We start from the raw sequence: 21,862 nt of genomic DNA, 5'->3' as shown, positions 1-21,862 counted from the left end.
TGTATTGTATATTTAAAATAATTACTTTATTGAAAAATATAAAGTAAGTAATCAGGCAAGCAACTCGTGTGGTGTTTGGGTAGAAGGAAATACTGATTAGAAATCTGTTTCACCATGCTTCAAATGAATATCCAGAATACAAGAGAGTGACAATTAAAATCAATAAATATCAAATTTGCATATGATGAAATACTATATTTTAATATGAACTAAAAAGCTTTCAACCCTGTATGGTCCTACAGTCTATCAGAATAAACAAAATTTATTGCAGTACATGTGGAGAAAAAAAGTATTTTTTTTTTTTATTCTGAAGAATATACAAGGTATAAAAATACAATAAAAGGATTTCTTTCATTCATATTAGTTTCTCTGTTACACACAGAATTAAGACATGAACATAGAGGAAGTATTGTATATAACAAAGAACACTAAAATATTTACTGTCTTTTTTGCTAGCATTTAATTTTAGCTAATTTAGCTAATCTGCAATTTTGCTAATTCAAGATGTTGCTAATTAAAAAAAAAATATATTCTCACAATGAGATTGTTGGCACTTTAGCTAAGATAAGTGTCTGTTAATTTGTTGTTACATAGCAAATGTGAACTCACTCACGAAAAGAGATGTGCAGTGATACCTGTTCAGGATCTTGGGCGATTACCCGGATAAATACGGTATTATAAAAAGTTGAGAGCAGCATAAACATGCATATTTCTAACTCACTGATTCAAGCCAATACAGGGGACGGCCGATGTCTGAGCGGAAAACAAAGTTCTGTTCATAAAATAATCTACAGCAAGGCATTTTGCAGATGTCAGGACATCCTGCACATAAATGCCTGCAACGAAAAACTGACAAAAATTTAAAAACAAAATCACAAGATATATAAATATCATTTCAACAAAAGAAAAACAAAAACAGTAATTAATGTTAACAAGTTTAAATTCTCACAATTTTTTTTATAACCAATATTATAATTTTTTTTAAAATTTGTCCAATCAATTATATTATTATATATTTATATGTTATTAATATGTTCAATACAAATAATTAATCTACCAGGTTACAGCTGTGTTCATAATTCACACATAAACTGTTATTCTATTCTAAAATTTGATATTAAGTTAATTATGCAAATTTTGAAAATGATGTATCATGAATGATTTTTATAAGATTTGTCTTGTCACGTTGAAGCCAGATATTCCAAACAAGTTAACCCATTGCATATAATTTCCCATTCTTTACAGAAGTTGATCAGTTTTTGTATTGATGTTAAAAGGGTTTAGACAGTTTTAGAATACCATGCATTCAAGTCGCAAATGGCTGTTGAGATCTTGTTAAAAGCGAGAATCACTTTGACAATGATTTTATTAAATACAATAAAATAATATTTGCATATAGCTAATCACTTTACACATATTTACTGAAACTACTGGAAGTAATAACATTGTGATTATATTTGATGTTGCATGCTTGTGCATGTGATTTTTGTCAAGTTAAAATATTTTATTTCTTCGCTCTCACGCTGTCAACTGTCAATTAAAACAATTTAAATCATTTTAGTTGATAATGATTTTGTGTAAGGTGATTAGACCTTCAAATGTAAAATTATAAAATTTGGTCCAAAATTAACAGAAAGTAACAATAATATTTTTATGTCAAGATGCTATACTATGATTATAATATTTAACTATGCCTGAAAATGTGATCAACACAAATTCACCTTTCTAGTAAATAACTTTAGCATAAAATCTACTTACATGAAAATAAACACTAAGAAACCTTGGATGAATTTATACATTTTGGCAGTGAGTATTTCCATAGAACCTTCTCTATGTTTTTTTCTTAATTCTGATTATGTAATAGGTTAATCACAAAAACTTGGTTAATTTATATATTAGAAGTATATTAGTTTTCTAAAAAAAAGATTTATATAGATATGTGTATATAATACACATTTCAGTGCAAAACATACATACATTTACAGTTTAAAGAAACACTAACACAGCCAAATATATCAAATATTTGGCTGTGTTAGTGTTTCTTTAAACTGTAGATGATGTGTACAGAAAAAAATGCTTTTTTTGTTTCTTTTTTTGGAGACGCCACTCCAACATGCTACTTATCTTAGCCCTTACTAAGACTGCAAGAAAGAATGTAACAGAATATTGTAGTAGGACACTGTTTTGCTAACAATAGCTACATTACACAAAGTGTTGCCACAAAAAGGAAAACAGTGTCTCATACTGCAATATGGCTGATCCATCTCTTCTTGCAGTCACAGGAAATATTATTGACCCTAAGAAATAATTTTATTTTATTGAATGCTAGCATTCAGTTCATTTGATGCAAGGCTGAATTGAATGAGATCACTGAAATATGTTGCTATGTAAACATTCATGTACACAATAGACAGGATCAGCATATCCGCTATCCAGTTCATGGAAACATGATAAATATTTTCATGCATTATTGATTATTTTACACAGCACAATGAGAGCCAATGTACTGTAAAATGACTAATTTTCACTGGGTTTAAATTTCCTGTCAGTGAAATAAAACCCAATGCATAATTAACCCATTTACAGAACTCTGCATGAAAGTACAAATCAGTAATTTTTAAGTAAGGTCTCACAAAATAAAAATGTTTCTGGTCAAATTTTTTTTTTTAAAATAAGATGTTTTCTTTTCTTGTTAAAATATTTTAAAGGACACAAATTTTGCAGATGGCTTCACAGTGGCAAAAAAAAAAATAAGTGAAAAAGAAAAGATCAGCTAGCACTTTGTTTTGGTGGTGTGCACACTGACCAGAAACATACCTTTTTTTTTAGGTCTAATCTATATAAAAGACATACCGGTAACACAGTTTAGCTTCTCTGGGTGAAATTTTGAGCAAACGAATCGTTTACTAACAATCACTCACCTTAAGGGGAGGGATCTGTATGTCATAAAAGCTTTCATTTCTAGAAGGCATGATTAGAATGTTGTATTGGTGTGTGATTTTTCTACAATGTTTCACAATTGGATGAAATGTAGGAACTTCTTTTTTTTTCAGCTTGATTAACAGTCATATTACTACTATATTGTAAATATGGTATATAGTAATTACTGCCATTACTACTTGCTACACTGATTCGTAAACCTTTATTTGGTATGCCTTCTTTGAATTTTAATTCTTTGTATTCTTCACTGTACGTATCATCAGTGGGTTGATTAGTTATGTGTTTATGCTTATGGTAACACATCATGATGATAAAGGTGATAAGTGAAACGATGAATGCTGTGACAAAAATACTGATGATAAGGTAAGAATAATGCACTTTACCACTGTCATCATCACATTGTGATACATATGACATTTCTGTTGAAAGAAAATAAAAACAAATATGTTAATATTAACCAGTGACCAGGAGCCGATCCATAATGGGTTTACTGGATTTGTACAAATCCCCTTAAAACCTGTCACCACTAAATCATGATTTGCAATTTATAGTTTGCATTTATAAATTAAAGTGCAATCCCATTTTGGAATGCAATTTATTTAAACTCAATTAATTTGCAAATATATAAGGTTGTGTTTTAATTGAGTTTAATTGAATAAAATTCAAGGTAGTAGAAAAAAAAACATTGTAAAAATTGTAATTGTAACCTCAGGGTTGAAAAAAGGAAGTATGGTATGGTACAGATTACAATATATTATTTCTTTCTAAATTGCAAATCATGGTTTAGTGGTGGTCCTCAAGCCCTTGGATCTATCCATGGATGATCCATATGTTAGCATTGATTATATTATACCAGTATATTGATGGCGTTAATCCATTGATTTGATTGGTCCAAACACAAAATTTGCATATGCAATCCATGGTATATTGGCTGATAATGCACGGCTAAACCAAGTGGCCCTGGAACATGAATTGACTACAGGTTGAATACGAAAATACATAAAACCAGTATTATTTGATTTTTAGGGAAATATAGTGGTCGAATTTTAGAAGAATATTAAAAAAAATACTGAATTAAAAACATCTGAAAAGTTATATAACTATAATATTGCTTTTTGTTAATGGTGGGATCCAAGTTGTGAGCGTCGGTCGTTGGGTGATTGTCGTTCGCCACACAAACCTAAACCACCGTCCCTTAACACCGTGAGGTGCCTACACGAACGCCAGAACGCTATGTTCTCAGTGTTGTTACTCTGAGATGGATTGCGAACTTCCAACAAAGAAAACATGATCTTTAAGTACAAGATATAATTGAGGGATTTAATGACATAAAAATGAAAAAAAAAAACTATGAGTCACAGGCAAAAATGTATGCCACCGGTCCGGCAGCGGCAGCTGACAAAATTGCAGTGCACCCGGGTAATTGCCATCTGTTTAAAAAAACACGGGACAACGCAGGATTCGACGACGATATATGGTATTGTAATTCTTCACTATGGGTAAATAAATTACAGGAGATGATGAAGGTAATTTCGAAAGCTACAGATTTGTGCCGAGTGTACACCAACCACTGTATTAGAGCGACGGCGTGCAAAGTCTTTCGGCCGGAGTTGAGACAAGGCATATCATGTACGTAAGTGTTTTCAGCGAAAATTAATTCCAGCTAAAATAAAATATTCTACAGTATTTATTTAGGGATTATTTTCAGTTCAAATGGTAATTTCAATGAGGCAACAGCCAATATAGCAGAGAAAGCTGGAAAAGCACTTTTTGGTATGAACAAAATACTATGGGATAATAAAAATATTAAACTTTCTTTACATTTATTTAACGTTTTTATAAAACCCATCCTTCTATATGGATCAGAGGTATGGGGACAAGTTTCATCAACAACAACAAATTGGAAAAAAACAATAGAAAAAATTCATTTGAAGTTTTGTAAGCAAATTTTGCAGATTAACAGGACTCATGTAATCTAGCAGCAAGAGCAGAATTGGGGCAATATCCTCTTTTAATTGACATCAAAAAACAAATAATAAAATATTGGCTGCATATCGTAGAATTACCAGATGATAATCTAACTAAACAAGCATTCTATGAACAGAAAAAGTCATCTATATCAAATAGTTGGTTCATTAATCTTAAAACCATATTACAGGAAGCATCATTAGATTTTCTTCTGAAAAGAAAAATCCTCAAAACACAAACAGCAACAATTTGTAAAATTTTACAATCAAATCAATCAAGTGGAGAACTGCTATATCAAATGAAAATTCTAAACTCAGAACATATTCAAAATTTAAAACAAAGTATAATTTGGAGCCTTATTTACTTAATTTGAACGGTGAAAATAGAAAAATGTTCACTAAATTCAGGGTTAGCAATCATAGTTTAGCTATTGAAAAAGGCAGACATTCTATCCCAAAAGTACCAATAAATAACAGACTTTGTCAATTTTGTAATAACTGCATTGAAGATGAGATTCATTTCCTTTTAGATTGTCAAAAATATGAACAGCAGAGATCTCAACTGTTACATAAAATTAAAGTCCCGGCTGACAATAACATTTCTTGTTTCACATATTTACTTTCACATCAAGATAAATTAGTTCAACAAGAGATATCAAACTTTATTTTAGCTGCGACCAAAATTAGAGATTAGATTTCTTTAATAATTTATTTGTGTATTTATTTTGTTTTATACATATTTATTTATTTGTGAATTTTAAGTACATTCATTCAAGTTATTTTCAAAATATTGTCTTGTTAACAAAAATTCTTTATTGTTGCAAACACCCTATGTAACCTACTCTTTTTTACACTGGAACAATAAAGTTCATTCATTCATTCATAACCATAACAATAGTATGCTTGGGTTAGTTTATCTGATAACATTTTCAACTTACCAGGGATGGCATTATACTGACAACGTTTAGTATCATCTTGAGGCCCTTCACAAACACCTTGAGGAGGAAATGTTACTAAACACTTTCTATATCTATATTGTAAATTATTTGGTCCACATGATGACCACTTAGTCCAATTTTCCCATCCATCAGTCCCTGTTAATAAGAAACACAAACAATACAGTCACATGTTAGCCCATAGTCAGTGTGTTCTTTAAGTCAACATGACATGTCACTGGTGCAAATGCTTAAATGTTCAGAGACAGGATTCTATTTCCATTATATGCAGATAGAGTTCTGTGCCAAAAGTAAACAAAGTAACGTGTTCGAATGTAATGTAAACGTGACACACAATTTTAAAATAAGAAAGACATTCAAATAAGTCTGTAACACTTTCAAATACATTCATACAACATTTTACGGATGATTAAATTCTATTTTTTTCAGTGTCAGATGTATAATAATGTATTGCAAGCTTAGTGGCCTGAACCTTTTCACCACCACTTCCCTCTTTTCATCACAAATTCACAAAATAGTCCCGTTTATAGTCGCACTTTCCTTCAAAAGATTAGGACAAAAAAATTTTTTGAGTAAAAACTGAAAATTTATTAGAAAATTGACAGAAATATTGAAAAACACAAGAAAAAAGTGCAGGCAAATTTGGGCAAGAAAGTTTGGTGGTAGAAAGCTTAACTATGTCACGATAAACTAAAACATTTGAAAGAACATAAAAAATAGCCAAATGAAGCCAAAGCCAAAGTGAAATCCTTAATTTACCTGGACATCTTTGGATATTACATTCTTTTACTTCCAATGTATTATTTTCACACATTTTACCACCGCCTTGTGGTTGATATTCACACGTGCGTAGTCTTTCTTGTATTCCACCACCACATGTCACTGTGCATTCAGACCACTCTGACCAACATGACATAACCGCATCCACTGTTGAAAGTAAGAAAAAAACAAAATGTTATACGAAGAATTTTATACAAAATGATAATGCAGAATATTTGTTTCCATGGAAATTAAGTTTTTATTTAGCTTATTATTTTTTTACATATCTTTGGATACAATATATGAAATCAAAGAAAGCTTAGAAAGAACTCCCGTGTGCTGAGAGTATTGAAAACACATTAAAAATTAATTCAAAATTACTTGTACCTGAGATATTGATGGCAAAGCTGAAAAACTAATTATGTAAATCAGGTAACTAATATGAACAGAACAGAACAAAAAAATTATGAATTATTATGGTAATTAGAGAATTAATATGAACAAATTTTATCCCAAAATTAATCAGTCTATTGTCTTAGAGCATTTATGTACCGAATTTTATTCAAATGTGATGATCAGTAATTGAGATATCAGTGTTAATTAATTATGTTAATTAGGTGATTAATAAGCATAAATATTTACCAAAAACTAATTGGGTCTCTGCATAGTTCTAGATTCATTGAAATGTGATGATGAGTACTCTTTAAAAGTTTCATTAAAATCCATTTCATGGTTCTTTATATATCAGTGGAACATTTATGGAAAAAATTAACTAATTATGCAAATTAGGTAATTAATATCCACAATTATTTACCCTAAAACTAATCAGGTCTCTGCATAGTCCTAGAAGATCTATGTAGCAAGTCTCATTGAAATGTGATGATTACTACTTGAAATATCAAAAGCTGAAAATTAATTAATTATGCAAATTAGGTAATTAATATATACTGATATTACCCTAAAAACTATCAGGTCTGTGCAGTGTCCTATGACATCTATGTACCAAGCTTCATTGAAATGTGATCATTACCAATTGAAATATCAAAAGCACCCTCACAGTCACTGACTTGACATAACAAAATATTTTTGTTTCTTGCATACTTTAGAATCCCATGCTGCACCCTCAGTCACTGACTTGACTTACCAACACATTTTTGTTTCTTGCATACTCTAGAATCCCATGCTGTACCCTCAGTCACTGACTTGACTTACCAACACATTTTTGTTTCTTGCATACTTTAGAATCACATGCTGCACCCTCACAGTCACTGACTTGACTTACCAACACATTTTTGTTTCTTGCATACTTTAGAATCACATGCTGCACCCTCACAGTCACTGACTTGACTTACCAACACATTTTTGTTTCTTGCATACTTTAGAATCACATGCTGCACCCTCACAGTCACTGACTTGACTTACCAACACATTTTTGTTTCTTGCATACTTTAGAATCCCATGCTGCACCCTCACAATCACTGACTTGACTTACCAACACATTTTTGTTTCTTGCATACTCTAGAATCCCATGCTGCACCCTCAGTCACTGTCTTGACTTACTTACCAACACATTTTTGTTTCATGCATACTTTAGAATCCCATGCTGTACCCTTACAGTCACTGACTTGACTTACCAACACACTTTTGTTTCTTGCATACTTTGGAATCACATGCTGTACCCTCACAGTCACTCACTTGACTTACCAACACATTTTTGTTTATTGCATACTTTAGAATACCATGCTGTACCCTCACAGTCACTCACTTGACTTACCAACACATTTTTGTTTATTGCATACTTTAGAATCCCATGCTGTACCCTGCACAGTCACAGACTTGACTTACCAACACATTTTTGTTTCATGCATACTTTAGAATCCCATGCTGGACCCTCACAATCACTGACTTGACTTACCAACACATTTTTGTTTCATGCATACTTTAGAATCCCATGCTGGACCCTCACAATCACTGACTTGACTTACAAACACATTTTTGTTTCTTGCATACTTTAGAATCCCATGCTGGACCCTCACAATCACTGACTTGACTTACCAACACATTTTTGTTTCATGCATACTTTAGAATCACATGCTGTACCCTTACACTTACAGTCACTGACTTGACTTACCAACACATTTTTGTTTCTTGCATACTTTGGAATCACATGCTGTACCCTCAGTCACTGACTTGACTTACCAACACATTTTTGTTTCTTGCATACTTTGGAATCCCATGCTGCACCCTCACAATCACTGACTTGACTTACCAACACATTTTTGTTTCATGCATACTTTAGAATCCCATGCTGCACCCTCACAATCACTGACTTGACTTACCAACACATTTTTGTTTCTTGCATACTTTAGAATACCATGCTGTACCCTCACAATCACTGACTTGACTTACCAACACATTTGTGTTTCTTGCATACTTTAGAATCACATGCTGTACCCTCACAGTCACTGACTTGACTTACCAACACATTTTTGTTTCTTGCATACTTTAGAATCCCATGCTGCACCCTAACAATCACTGACTTGACTTACCAACACATTTTTGTTTCTTGCATACTTTAGAATCACATGCTGTACCCTCACAGTCACTGACTTGACTTACCAACACACTTTTGTTTCTTGCATACTCTAGAATCCCATGCTGCACCATCACAGTCGCTGACTTGACTTACCAACACACTTTTGTTTCTTGCATACTTTGGAATCACATGCTGTACCCTCACAGTCACTCACTTGACTTACCAACACATTTTTGTTTATTGCATACTTTAGAATACCATGCTGTACCCTCACAGTCACTCACTTGACTTACCAACACATTTTTGTTTATTGCATACTTTGGAATCCCATGCTGTACCCTCACAGTCACTGACTTGACTTACCAACACATTTTTGTTTCTTGCATACTCTAGAATCCCATGCTGCACCCTCACAATCACTGACTTGACTTACCAACACATTTTTGTTTCATGCATACTTTAGAATACCATGCTGTACCCTCACAGTCACTGACTTGACTTACCAACACATTTTTGTTTCTTGCATACTCTAGAATCCCATGCTGCACCCTCACAGTCACTGACTTGACTTACCAACACATTTTTGTTTATTGCATACTTTAGAATCCCATGCCATGCTGTACCCTCACAGTCACTGACTTGACTTACCAACACATTTTTGTTTCTTGCATACTCTAGAATCCCATGCTGCACCCTGACAATCACTGACTTGACTTACCAACACATTTGTGTTTCTTGCATACTTTAGAATCCCATGCTGTACCCTCAGTCACTGACTTGACTTACCAACACATTTTTGTTTCTTGCATACTCTAGAATCCCATGCTGCACCCTCACAGTCACTGACTTGACTTACCAACACATTTTTGTTTCTTGCATACTTTAGAATCCCATGCTGTACCCTCAGTCACTGACTTGACTTACCAACACATTTTTGTTTCTTGCATACTTTAGAATCCCATGCTGTACCCTTACAGTCACTGACTTGACTTACCAACACACTTTTGTTTCTTGCATACTTTAGAATCCCATGCTGTACCCTCACAATCACTGACTCGACTTACCAACACATTTTTGTTTCTTGCATACTCTAGAATCCCATGCTGCACCCTCACAATCACTGACTTGACTTACCAACACATTTTTGCTTCTTGCATAATTTAGAATCCCATGCTGCACCCTCAGTCACTGTCTTGACTTTATACCAACACATTTTTGTTTCTTGCATACTTTAGAATCCCATGCCATGCTGTACCCTCACAATCACTGACTTGACTTACCAACACATTTGTGTTTCTTGCATACTTTAGAATCACATGCTGTACCCTCACAGTCACTGACTTGACTTACCAACACATAAATTTGTGTTTCTTGCATACTCTAGAATCCCATGCTGTACCCTCACAATCACTGACTTGACTTACCAACACATTTTTGTTTCTTGCATACTCTAGAATCCCATGCTGCACCCTCACAATCACTGACTTGACTTACCAACACACTTTTGTTTCTTGCATACTCTAGAATCCCATGCTGCACCCTCACAATCACTGACTTGACTTACCAACACACTTTTGTTTCATGCATACTCTAGAATCCCATGCTGCACCCTCACAGTCACTGACTTGACTTACCAACACATTTTTGTTTCTTGCATACTTTAGAATCCCATGCTGTACCCTCAGTCACTGACTTGACTTACCAACACATTTTTGTTTCTTGCATACTCTAGAATCCCATGCTGCACCCTCACAATCACTGACTTGACTTACCAACACATTTTTGTTTCTTGCATACTTTAGAATCACATGCTGTACCCTCACAGTCACTGACTTGACTTACCAACACATTTTTGTTTCTTGCATACTCTAGAATCCCATGCTGCACCCTCACAGTCACTGACTTGACTTACCAACACATTTTTGTTTCTTGCATACTTTAGAATCCCATGCTGTACCCTCAGTCACTGACTTGACTTACCAACACATTTTTGTTTCTTGCATACTCTAGAATCCCATGCTGCACCCTCACAATCACTGACTTGACTTACCAACACATTTGTGTTTCTTGCATACTTTAGAATCACATGCTGTACCCTCACAATCACTGACTCGACTTACCAACACATTTTTGTTTCTTGCATACTCTAGAATCCCATGCTGCACCCTCACAATCACTGACTTGACTTACCAACACATTTTTGTTTCTTGCATACTCTAGAATCCCATGCTGCACCCTCACAATCACTGACTTGACTTACCAACACATTTGTGTTTCTTGCATACTTTAGAATCCCATGCTGTACCCTCAGTCACTGACTTGACTTACCAACACATTTTTGTTTCTTGCATACTCTAGAATCCCATGCTGCACCCTCACAGTCACTGACTTGACTTACCAACACATTTTTGTTTCTTGCATACTTTAGAATCCCATGCTGTACCCTCAGTCACTGACTTGACTTACCAACACATTTTTGTTTCTTGCATACTTTAGAATCCCATGCTGTACCCTTACAGTCACTGACTTGACTTACCAACACACTTTTGTTTCTTGCATACTTTAGAATCCCATGCTGTACCCTCACAATCACTGACTCGACTTACCAACACATTTTTGTTTCTTGCATACTCTAGAATCCCATGCTGCACCCTCACAATCACTGACTTGACTTACCAACACATTTTTGCTTCTTGCATAATTTAGAATCCCATGCTGCACCCTCAGTCACTGTCTTGACTTTATACCAACACATTTTTGTTTCTTGCATACTTTAGAATCCCATGCCATGCTGTACCCTCACAATCACTGACTTGACTTACCAACACATTTGTGTTTCTTGCATACTTTAGAATCACATGCTGTACCCTCACAGTCACTGACTTGACTTACCAACACATAAATTTGTGTTTCTTGCATACTCTAGAATCCCATGCTGTACCCTCACAATCACTGACTTGACTTACCAACACATTTTTGTTTCTTGCATACTCTAGAATCCCATGCTGCACCCTCACAATCACTGACTTGACTTACCAACACACTTTTGTTTCTTGCATACTCTAGAATCCCATGCTGCACCCTCACAATCACTGACTTGACTTACCAACACACTTTTGTTTCATGCATACTCTAGAATCCCATGCTGCACCCTCACAGTCACTGACTTGACTTACCAACACATTTTTGTTTCTTGCATACTTTAGAATCCCATGCTGTACCCTCAGTCACTGACTTGACTTACCAACACATTTTTGTTTCTTGCATACTCTAGAATCCCATGCTGCACCCTCACAATCACTGACTTGACTTACCAACACATTTTTGTTTCTTGCATACTTTAGAATCACATGCTGTACCCTCACAGTCACTGACTTGACTTACCAACACATTTTTGTTTCTTGCATACTTTAGAATCCCATGCTGCACCCTCACAGTCACTGACTTGACTTACCAACACATTTTTGTTTCTTGCATACTTTAGAATCCCATGCTGTACCCTCAGTCACTGACTTGACTTACCAACACATTTTTGTTTCTTGCATACTCTAGAATCCCATGCTGCACCCTCACAATCACTGACTTGACTTACCAACACATTTGTGTTTCTTGCATACTTTAGAATCACATGCTGTACCCTCACAATCACTGACTCGACTTACCAACACATTTTTGTTTCTTGCATACTCTAGAATCCCATGCTGCACCCTCACAATCACTGACTTGACTTACCAACACATTTTTGTTTCTTGCATACTCTAGAATCCCATGCTGCACCCTCACAATCACTGACTTGACTTACCAACACATTTGTGTTTCTTGCATACTTTAGAATCCCATGCTGTACCCTCAGTCACTGACTTGACTTACCAACACATTTTTGTTTCTTGCATACTCTAGAATCCCATGCTGCACCCTCACAGTCACTGACTTGACTTACCAACACATTTTTGTTTCTTGCATACTTTAGAATCCCATGCTGTACCCTCAGTCACTGACTTGACTTACCAACACATTTTTGTTTCTTGCATACTTTAGAATCCCATGCTGTACCCTTACAGTCACTGACTTGACTTACCAACACACTTTTGTTTCTTGCATACTTTAGAATCCCATGCTGTACCCTCACAATCACTGACTCGACTTACCAACACATTTTTGTTTCTTGCATACTCTAGAATCCCATGCTGCACCCTCACAATCACTGACTTGACTTACCAACACATTTTTGCTTCTTGCATAATTTAGAATCCCATGCTGCACCCTCAGTCACTGTCTTGACTTTATACCAACACATTTTTGTTTCTTGCATACTTTAGAATCCCATGCCATGCTGTACCCTCACAATCACTGACTTGACTTACCAACACATTTGTGTTTCTTGCATACTTTAGAATCACATGCTGTACCCTCACAGTCACTGACTTGACTTACCAACACATAAATTTGTGTTTCTTGCATACTCTAGAATCACATGCTGTACCCTCACAATCACTGACTTGACTTACCAACACATTTTTGTTTCTTGCATACTCTAGAATCCCATGCTGCACCCTCACAATCACTGACTTGACTTACCAACACACTTTTGTTTCTTGCATACTCTAGAATCCCATGCTGCACCCTCACAATCACTGACTTGACTTACCAACACACTTTTGTTTCATGCATACTCTAGAATCCCATGCTGCACCCTCACAGTCACTGACTTGACTTACCAACACATTTTTGTTTCTTGCATACTTTAGAATCCCATGCTGTACCCTCAGTCACTGACTTGACTTACCAACACATTTTTGTTTCTTGCATACTCTAGAATCCCATGCTGCACCCTCACAATCACTGACTTGACTTACCAACACATTTTTGTTTCTTGCATACTTTAGAATCACATGCTGTACCCTCACAGTCACTGACTTGACTTACCAACACATTTTTGTTTCTTGCATACTCTAGAATCCCATGCTGCACCCTCACAGTCACTGACTTGACTTACCAACACATTTTTGTTTCTTGCATACTTTAGAATCCCATGCTGTACCCTCAGTCACTGACTTGACTTACCAACACATTTTTGTTTCTTGCATACTCTAGAATCCCATGCTGCACCCTCACAATCACTGACTTGACTTACCAACACATTTGTGTTTCTTGCATACTTTAGAATCACATGCTGCACCCTCAGTCACTGACTTGACTTACCAACACATTTTTGTTTCTTGCATACTTTAGAATCCCATGCTGTACCCTCACAATCACTGACTCGACTTACCAACACATTTTTGTTTCTTGCATACTCTAGAATCCCATGCTGCACCCTCACAATCACTGACTTGACTTACCAACACATTTTTGCTTCTTGCATAATTTAGAATCCCATGCTGCACCCTCAGTCACTGTCTTGACTTTATACCAACACATTTTTGTTTCTTGCATACTTTAGAATCCCATGCCATGCTGTACCCTCACAATCACTGACTTGACTTACCAACACATTTGTGTTTCTTGCATACTTTAGAATCACATGCTGTACCCTCACAGTCACTGACTTGACTTACCAACACATTTGTGTTTCTTGCATACTCTAGAATCCCATGCTGTACCCTCACAATCACTGACTTGACTTACCAACACATTTTTGTTTCTTGCATACTCTAGAATCCCATGCTGCACCCTCACAATCACTGACTTGACTTACCAACACACTTTTGTTTCTTGCATACTCTAGAATCCCATGCTGCACCCTCACAGTCACTGACTTGACTTACCAACACATTTTTGTTTCTTGCATACTTTAGAATCCCATGCTGTACCCTCAGTCACTGACTTGACTTACCAACACATTTTTGTTTCTTGCATACTCTAGAATCCCATGCTGCACCCTCACAATCACTGACTTGACTTACCAACACATTTTTGTTTCTTGCATACTTTAGAATCACATGCTGTACCCTCACAGTCACTGACTTGACTTACCAACACATTTTTGTTTCTTGCATACTTTAGAATCCCATGCTGCACCCTCACAATCACTGACTTGACTTACCAACACATTTTTGTTTCATGCATACTTTAGAATCCCATGCTGCACCCTCACAATCACTGACTTGACTTACCAACACATTTTTGTTTCTTGCATACTTTAGAATACCATGCTGTACCCTCACAGTCACTCACTTGACTTACCAACACATTTTTGTTTCTTGCATACTTTAGAATCCCATGCTGTACCCTCACAATCACTGACTTGACTTACCAACACATTTTTGTTTCTTGCATACTTTAGAATCCCATGCTGCACCCTCACAATCACTGACTTGACTTACCAACACATTTTTGTTTCATGCATACTTTAGAATCACATGCTGTACCCTTACACTTACAGTCACTGACTTGACTTACCAACACATTTTTGTTTCTTGCATACTTTGGAATCACATGCTGTACCCTCAGTCACTGACTTGACTTACCAACACATTTTTGTTTCTTGCATACTTTAGAAACCCATGCTGTACCCTCACAATCACTGACTTGACTTACCAACACATTTTTGTTTCTTGCATACTTTAGAATCCCATGCTGCACCCTCAGTCACTGTCTTAACTTACCAACACATTTTTGTTTCATGCATACTTTAGAATCACATGCTGTACCCTTACACTTACAGTCACTGACTTGACTTACCAACACATTTTTGTTTCTTGCATACTTTAGAAACCCATGCTGTACCCTCACAATCACTGACTTGACTTACCAACACATTTTTGTTTCTTGCATACTTTAGAATCCCATGCTGCACCCTCAGTCACTGTCTTGACTTTATACCAACACATTTTTGTTTCTTGCATACTTTAGAATCCCATGCCATGCTGTACCCTCAGTCACTGACTTGACTTACCAACACATTTGTGTTTCTTGCATACTTTAGAATACCATGCTGTACCCTCACAGTCACTGACTTGACTTACCAACACATTTGTGTTTCTTGCATACTTTAGAATCCCATGCTGTACCCTCACAATCACTGACTTGACATACCATCACATTTTTGCTTCTTGCATACTTTAGAATCACATGCTGTACCCTCACAGTCACTGACTTGACTTACCAACACATTTTTGTTTCTTGCATACTTTAGAATCCCATGCTGTACCCTCAGTCACTGACTTGACTTACCAACACATTTTTGTTTCTTGCATACTCTAGAATCCCATGCTGCACCCTCACAATCACTGACTTGACTTACCAACACATTTTTGTTTCTTGCATACTCTAGAATCCCATGCTGCACCCTCACAGTCGCTGACTGGACTTCCATCTATAGGATGTTGACAGATTCGCTCTCGTAACTGTAGACCACTACAACTTCCGCATGATGTACTACACAATGACCATGGTGACCAGGAAGACCAGGTACCATTTAATGATAATATTCTTTCCTCTATAAAGCAATTAATGATGCAAAATTAAAATATTTGTGAGGTTAATTCACTTTCACCTGGTTTAGAATAGAATATTTTGTGGTTTAGTGAAACTTGATTTGACCAGTGCCTCGTGAACAGCAAATAATTCTTCAACCATTGTTGTTTAACAATGAAGTATGTGATTGATTTGGTTCAATACCACCAAATATTCATTTTTGTTAATATAGACAGTACTCCAATATCTGATTACCCACGGTTGTTGTTAACTGTACACTTTTGTAAATATTTATAAATGTAGATTAAAATTCAAAGAAGAAGCCAATGTTTTAGGACAACAATGGATAATCTGAAATGAGAGTATGTGATATGACTTATTTGTCTTGGAGACCAGTATAATTAATTTGAGGTTGAAGCTAAAACAGAGGCAAAATATTTTCCTCATATATATATATATATATATATATATATATATATATATATATACCGGTATATACCTATTTAGTCAGAAATTGGACAGACAAGATGAATACAAAGAGTCACTATGTAAGGAAAATAAAATAATAAAAATAAAACAGTTTTTAGACAATTTCTTTTCCAAAATGGGATAGGTGATTATTGGTTTTTAAATTGTCATGAATTTGTGCTTTATTTTGATAAATGAAATTTTGTTGAATTTCTTTTTAAATTAAAAAAAAAATCTCAAACAAATCTTTTCAACAAAATTTATTTTGCAAAAACACTTACCTGGGGGTACACATGGATTATTTAAATTGGGACAGTATCTGACCTCATCTTTTGTGCCTGCATAATATAAATCTTGTGGTATAGGTACTCGAGCTTTAAATGTATACTTTTGTCTGCGCTCATAATAACCATCATCTGTTTTATTGAAAACTGACCAGACAGTCCAGGGACTACTCTTCTTTTCTTCTGAAATATACAAAGTTATTTATTTATTTATTTGTTTGTTTGTTTATAACTATTAGCACAGGGAGAAATATACTGGGTTTAATTTTTAGCTGATTGCGCTGTCACTGAATGTTATATTGTCTCTTCAGGCTATTTCTATATGTAAATTGCATATGCTTAACTTCAGTGCATTTGGAAAATGCATAAACCATATTCCATATGCGATAGTGATTTCCTATTTAAAGCACTTTATTCCAACAAGGCTCATTCGAACACAATCATCAATGAACCTTTTTCCCAAATCATATTTATTGGCTAATGTATCTAGACCGTGCATGTAAACATTGGCAATTCACAAGAATATTTTAAGAAAAGGGTAAACTACAATTATTATTATTATTGAAATGAAAGCGGGAGTGTCATCACCTGCGCATGCGTCAGATGGCCATAGCGTGTCATTCTTTACAAACAAGCGTCTACCCATGAGCCTTTGCATTATTAGTGTGTGTTGTTATCGTCGCTTGGGACTCAATTCCTGCGTGTGCGCAGGTGATGACCCTCCCTCTATAAATTAACAACTTACCTAGACATGGGGATTGACGACAAGCTCTATACTGAATATCACTACCCGGACATTGTCCACCATTGATACAAGTTCTACTTCTAACCTGAGCACCACCATTACATTTAGAACTACATTCTGTCCAATCCATCCAAGCACTCCATTCACCTGAAAAAAAACATTACAGATAAAAGTTATTATAATACATCTGTCACCGGAACTTCATATGTTACAGCTGCGCATGGGTCGATACTCCTGCTGTACTGTCTTTGTACATACTTTAAGGTATCCTCGTAATAACCTAATATTCTACAAGTCATGTCCCAAGATGCAAGGGAAATATGCACCGGGTTCAATATTAGCAGATTTTAGGTTGGACTAGGTTTGTGAAGTAAACAATACTTTCACATCAAGATAAATTAGTTCAACAAGAGATATCAAACTTTATTTTAACTGCGACCAAAATTAGAGATTAGATTTCTTTAAAAATTTATTTGTGTATTTATTTTTTTTTTTTTTTTTATACATATTTATTTATTTGTGAATTTTAAGTACATTCATTCAAGTTACTTTCAAAATATTGTCTTGTTAATAAAAACTCTTTATTGTTGCAAACACCCTATGTAACCTACTCTTTTTTACACGGGAACTATAAAGTTCATTCATACATATACATTCTAGTGTCAATGTTTACTGGGTTTAAATTTAGTGCATTTGGCTATCAGCAAAATAATATACAATATAACCAAGTGAATAATTAAACCCTATACAGTATCAGAAAAGCTCTGACAAACCTTTTAGGCCTTTCCACTGCAACATCAAATATTTCTGCCAACTAGCATGAGAATGTTTGATAACAAAAGTACCGTAAAAACTCGATTAATTCGCGGTCTCTATTAGTTCGCGCACCCATTTTATTTTCGAAGGCTAATTTTTAAATGTATCCTTTTAATTCGCGGCGTTCAAAAACATGTTTAAAATTGTATCCTATTAATTCGGGCGCCAGAATAAAGTGGACAACTCAGAATATATTGCATGAACATTAAAAATATACATATAATGTTATGTTATCAGTATTTGGTGTCGCCGCAATCGCAGATGATCTCTGTTATCACCGCCTTTACGTGAATAATGCGATCGAAGTCCGCTACCCAGAGTTTATTATATTATAGTAAAATTTAATTTGACGCATGGTATGTTTATGTTTGCGTAATTATTACGAATGCAACGCATTATCAAGTCGGTGATATTGAAATATTCACAGACCTAATACCCCGGGTCAGTGCCCTAACAATAGTTAAAAAAAAACTAATTATCATGAAAGCAATACATTACGAAGTTGAAATATTCAGAGCTGGTACAATATTGTAAACAAATTTGCGTAATTAGAAAAGCAGTGCACTAAGTAAACGACGTTGATATATTCAAGCCATTACAGAGTTGCATACAAGTTGCGTAATTACAGTACCTTCGGATATAATTAATAACAATTTTACTAGTTTGATGCGCGGGGCACGAAAGAAAAAGGTTGCTAAGGTAACGCGCCAGTTCAGTGCGTGACTTGGGGTCAAACTTCGGTCAACACACACTTGATGTCAGCATCGCCGCGCAACAAGTTTCGCTAAAGTACTTGAAGTTCAATTGCGTCCCAAAATGATGTCGCTGATCACTCAGTTGTCGCAGCGTGTGTTGTGTCATGTCCATGATGCACCCCGTTTCGACTTTGGCCTGCTTTTCCTTCTTGTTCACGTAAAATGCGACCTCTCACCAATGTATTAAAACACTTTGAATTTATACTTTGCATGATTATATTTGGTCAACGCGAAACATTATTTTTTCTAAACATTTTCTGAGACCGATTTTATCAACGCAGAGTTATTTTTCCAAACAAGATGGGCTTCGTAATATCTGCCATAACATCGCCCGGGCGATGCCTAGAAAAATAAAAAAAGGCAGTACAGCCAGACGGCTACTTTGTAGCCACGTGTTCATTGTTTGTTTGTGTACAGAGTGACCTTTGCCATTTTTCACTGTTTCATTTCAAGTGTAACATGGTGCGTGGTCCTTGACGCAGTGCGTGTTCTCTGTCCGACTATACGCCATGAATGTCGCTAGCCATGAGTCTCAGAGGCACTAAAAAAACGTCCGGTAATCGTGTTCATTGGAAAACAAAACAAATCACTAATAAATTTATGAAAACAGTTCCTTTTTGAATCGATCTAAAAGTACTCGTTTAATTCGCGCACCAAAAACCAATAATTTCCGTTTTGACGCTATTAATTCGTGCACTTGAAAAAATAATTATTTTTACTACCGCGAATTAATCGAGTTTTTATGGTAGTGACAATGCTCATTAGTTATTTTATTGACTGAGACACATACATGTATATTTGATGACAACATCAGTGAACAACGCCGTTATTTTAACATTAACTTAGAATTTGAAAAGATTGGGTTAACAGTATATACTTAACAAAACTCTGAACAGACTATACTGTAAAATGGTTAATTATTCACTAGGTTTTAATTTGGCTTATTTCGCTGACTGGAAAATGCGCTAAATTAAAACCCAGTGAATATGTAAAATTTTGCATAAAACACATTATCCAAATGATAAAACCATGAATTTAAAACCCACTGAATATGCCTGAAATGGTAAATCAGTGAAATTTAAACCCAGTGAAATTAGTCATTTTACAGTAGTAGGTAAAACTTACCAACTGAAGGACATGGAGTATATTCACAAGACATTTGCTCAATATCAAGTCCAACACACTCTCTACCACCATACATTGGTGAAGGATTTGTACAAGATCTTTGATGTGTTTTTACTGCTTCAACACCACAAGTTTTAGAACAACCTGACCATGCTGACCACTTTGTCCAACCACCATGTACTGAAAAGAAATCATTGTATAATATGATCCATACCTCATTTTAGCTGAAAAATAATTCTGTGTTGCATGTAATTGTTACTAAATTATTATTCATATTTACATTCAAAATACATATAGTATCAATGAATTTCAAGCCCAACTCGAAACAAGTCATGTTATGACACAGTCCCTGTTGTACACAGGTGCAAACAGATGCACAAAGGATAATCCATAAGTTGTCATTTTTGGACTAGGTTCTAACATTGACCCATGGGTAAATACTTACACAGAAATTGCTATCAACAAATTTTTTTTTCACACAGTCCTCCAGCCCAACCCAGTTTTCAAATGGAAACCACAAATTATAGATTGTCAGGGCAAATGTAATGTGTCAGCACCATTTATTCACAGGTTCAAACCCAAATTTCTACAATGATTTTCAGTTAGAATTAATAGACAATTTTACAACAATTCAAAATTTTGAAGTGAAAACTTACTACCCTACTACATGTCTCTCATGCATGCTGCATGCGCCTTGCTTGACTCATATTTAGATGTACAATGTAGTTGCATGTATAGAGTAAAATATTTGTCTTGTATAAGCGCTACCAAATTACAGCCAATTTTATGAGACATTAGAATGGGTTGTATTTGAACACATTCAATTATGAATGCTGCATATTCAGTATATTCAGATTGTTGCTATTTTGGATGTCATTATAATTTCCTGCACAACACAATATTAGACTAGGAGGATTTACCCACACCCTGTCATTAATCATTTGCGAAAGCCAACTCTCATCACTTTCCACCAAAATTTTTTTGATCATTAACAAAGAAATTATATACTGTAAATGCATTAATTTTTTACTTGGCTTTAATTTCACTATTTTTGTCGATAAGTAAAATTTACTAAATTAAATCCACATGAAC

At 35.2% G+C, this 21,862-nt stretch overlaps 1 protein-coding gene across 3 annotated transcripts in view; it reads right to left on the bottom strand.

The window, feature by feature from the left end:
• Positions 1-21,862, bottom strand: part of LOC100329102 (semaphorin 5A-like protein) — a 74,287-nt gene continuing 52,425 nt past the window's right edge. For 2 of the 3 annotated variants that reach the window (XM_085494774.1, XM_085494775.1), the window contains 7 exons: positions 20,771-20,950; positions 18,075-18,221; positions 17,327-17,512; positions 16,405-16,599; positions 6,623-6,790; positions 5,846-6,001; positions 1-3,359 (listed from right to left, as the gene is read on the bottom strand). In XM_085494774.1, coding sequence (XP_085350900.1) covers positions 3,004-3,359; positions 5,846-6,001; positions 6,623-6,790; positions 16,405-16,599; positions 17,327-17,512; positions 18,075-18,221; positions 20,771-20,950 — 1,388 coding nt within the window. In that variant the 3' untranslated portion in view covers positions 1-3,003. 3 annotated transcript variants of the gene reach the window in all.

Source organism: Saccoglossus kowalevskii, chromosome 21 (genome assembly GCF_978046115.1).
Source record: "Saccoglossus kowalevskii chromosome 21, keSacKowa6.1, whole genome shotgun sequence".
NCBI classification, from domain to species: Eukaryota; Metazoa; Hemichordata; class Enteropneusta; family Harrimaniidae; genus Saccoglossus; species Saccoglossus kowalevskii.
The sequence above is the reverse complement of the archived record's forward strand: the minus strand, read 5'-3'. Positions and strand labels throughout refer to the sequence as shown.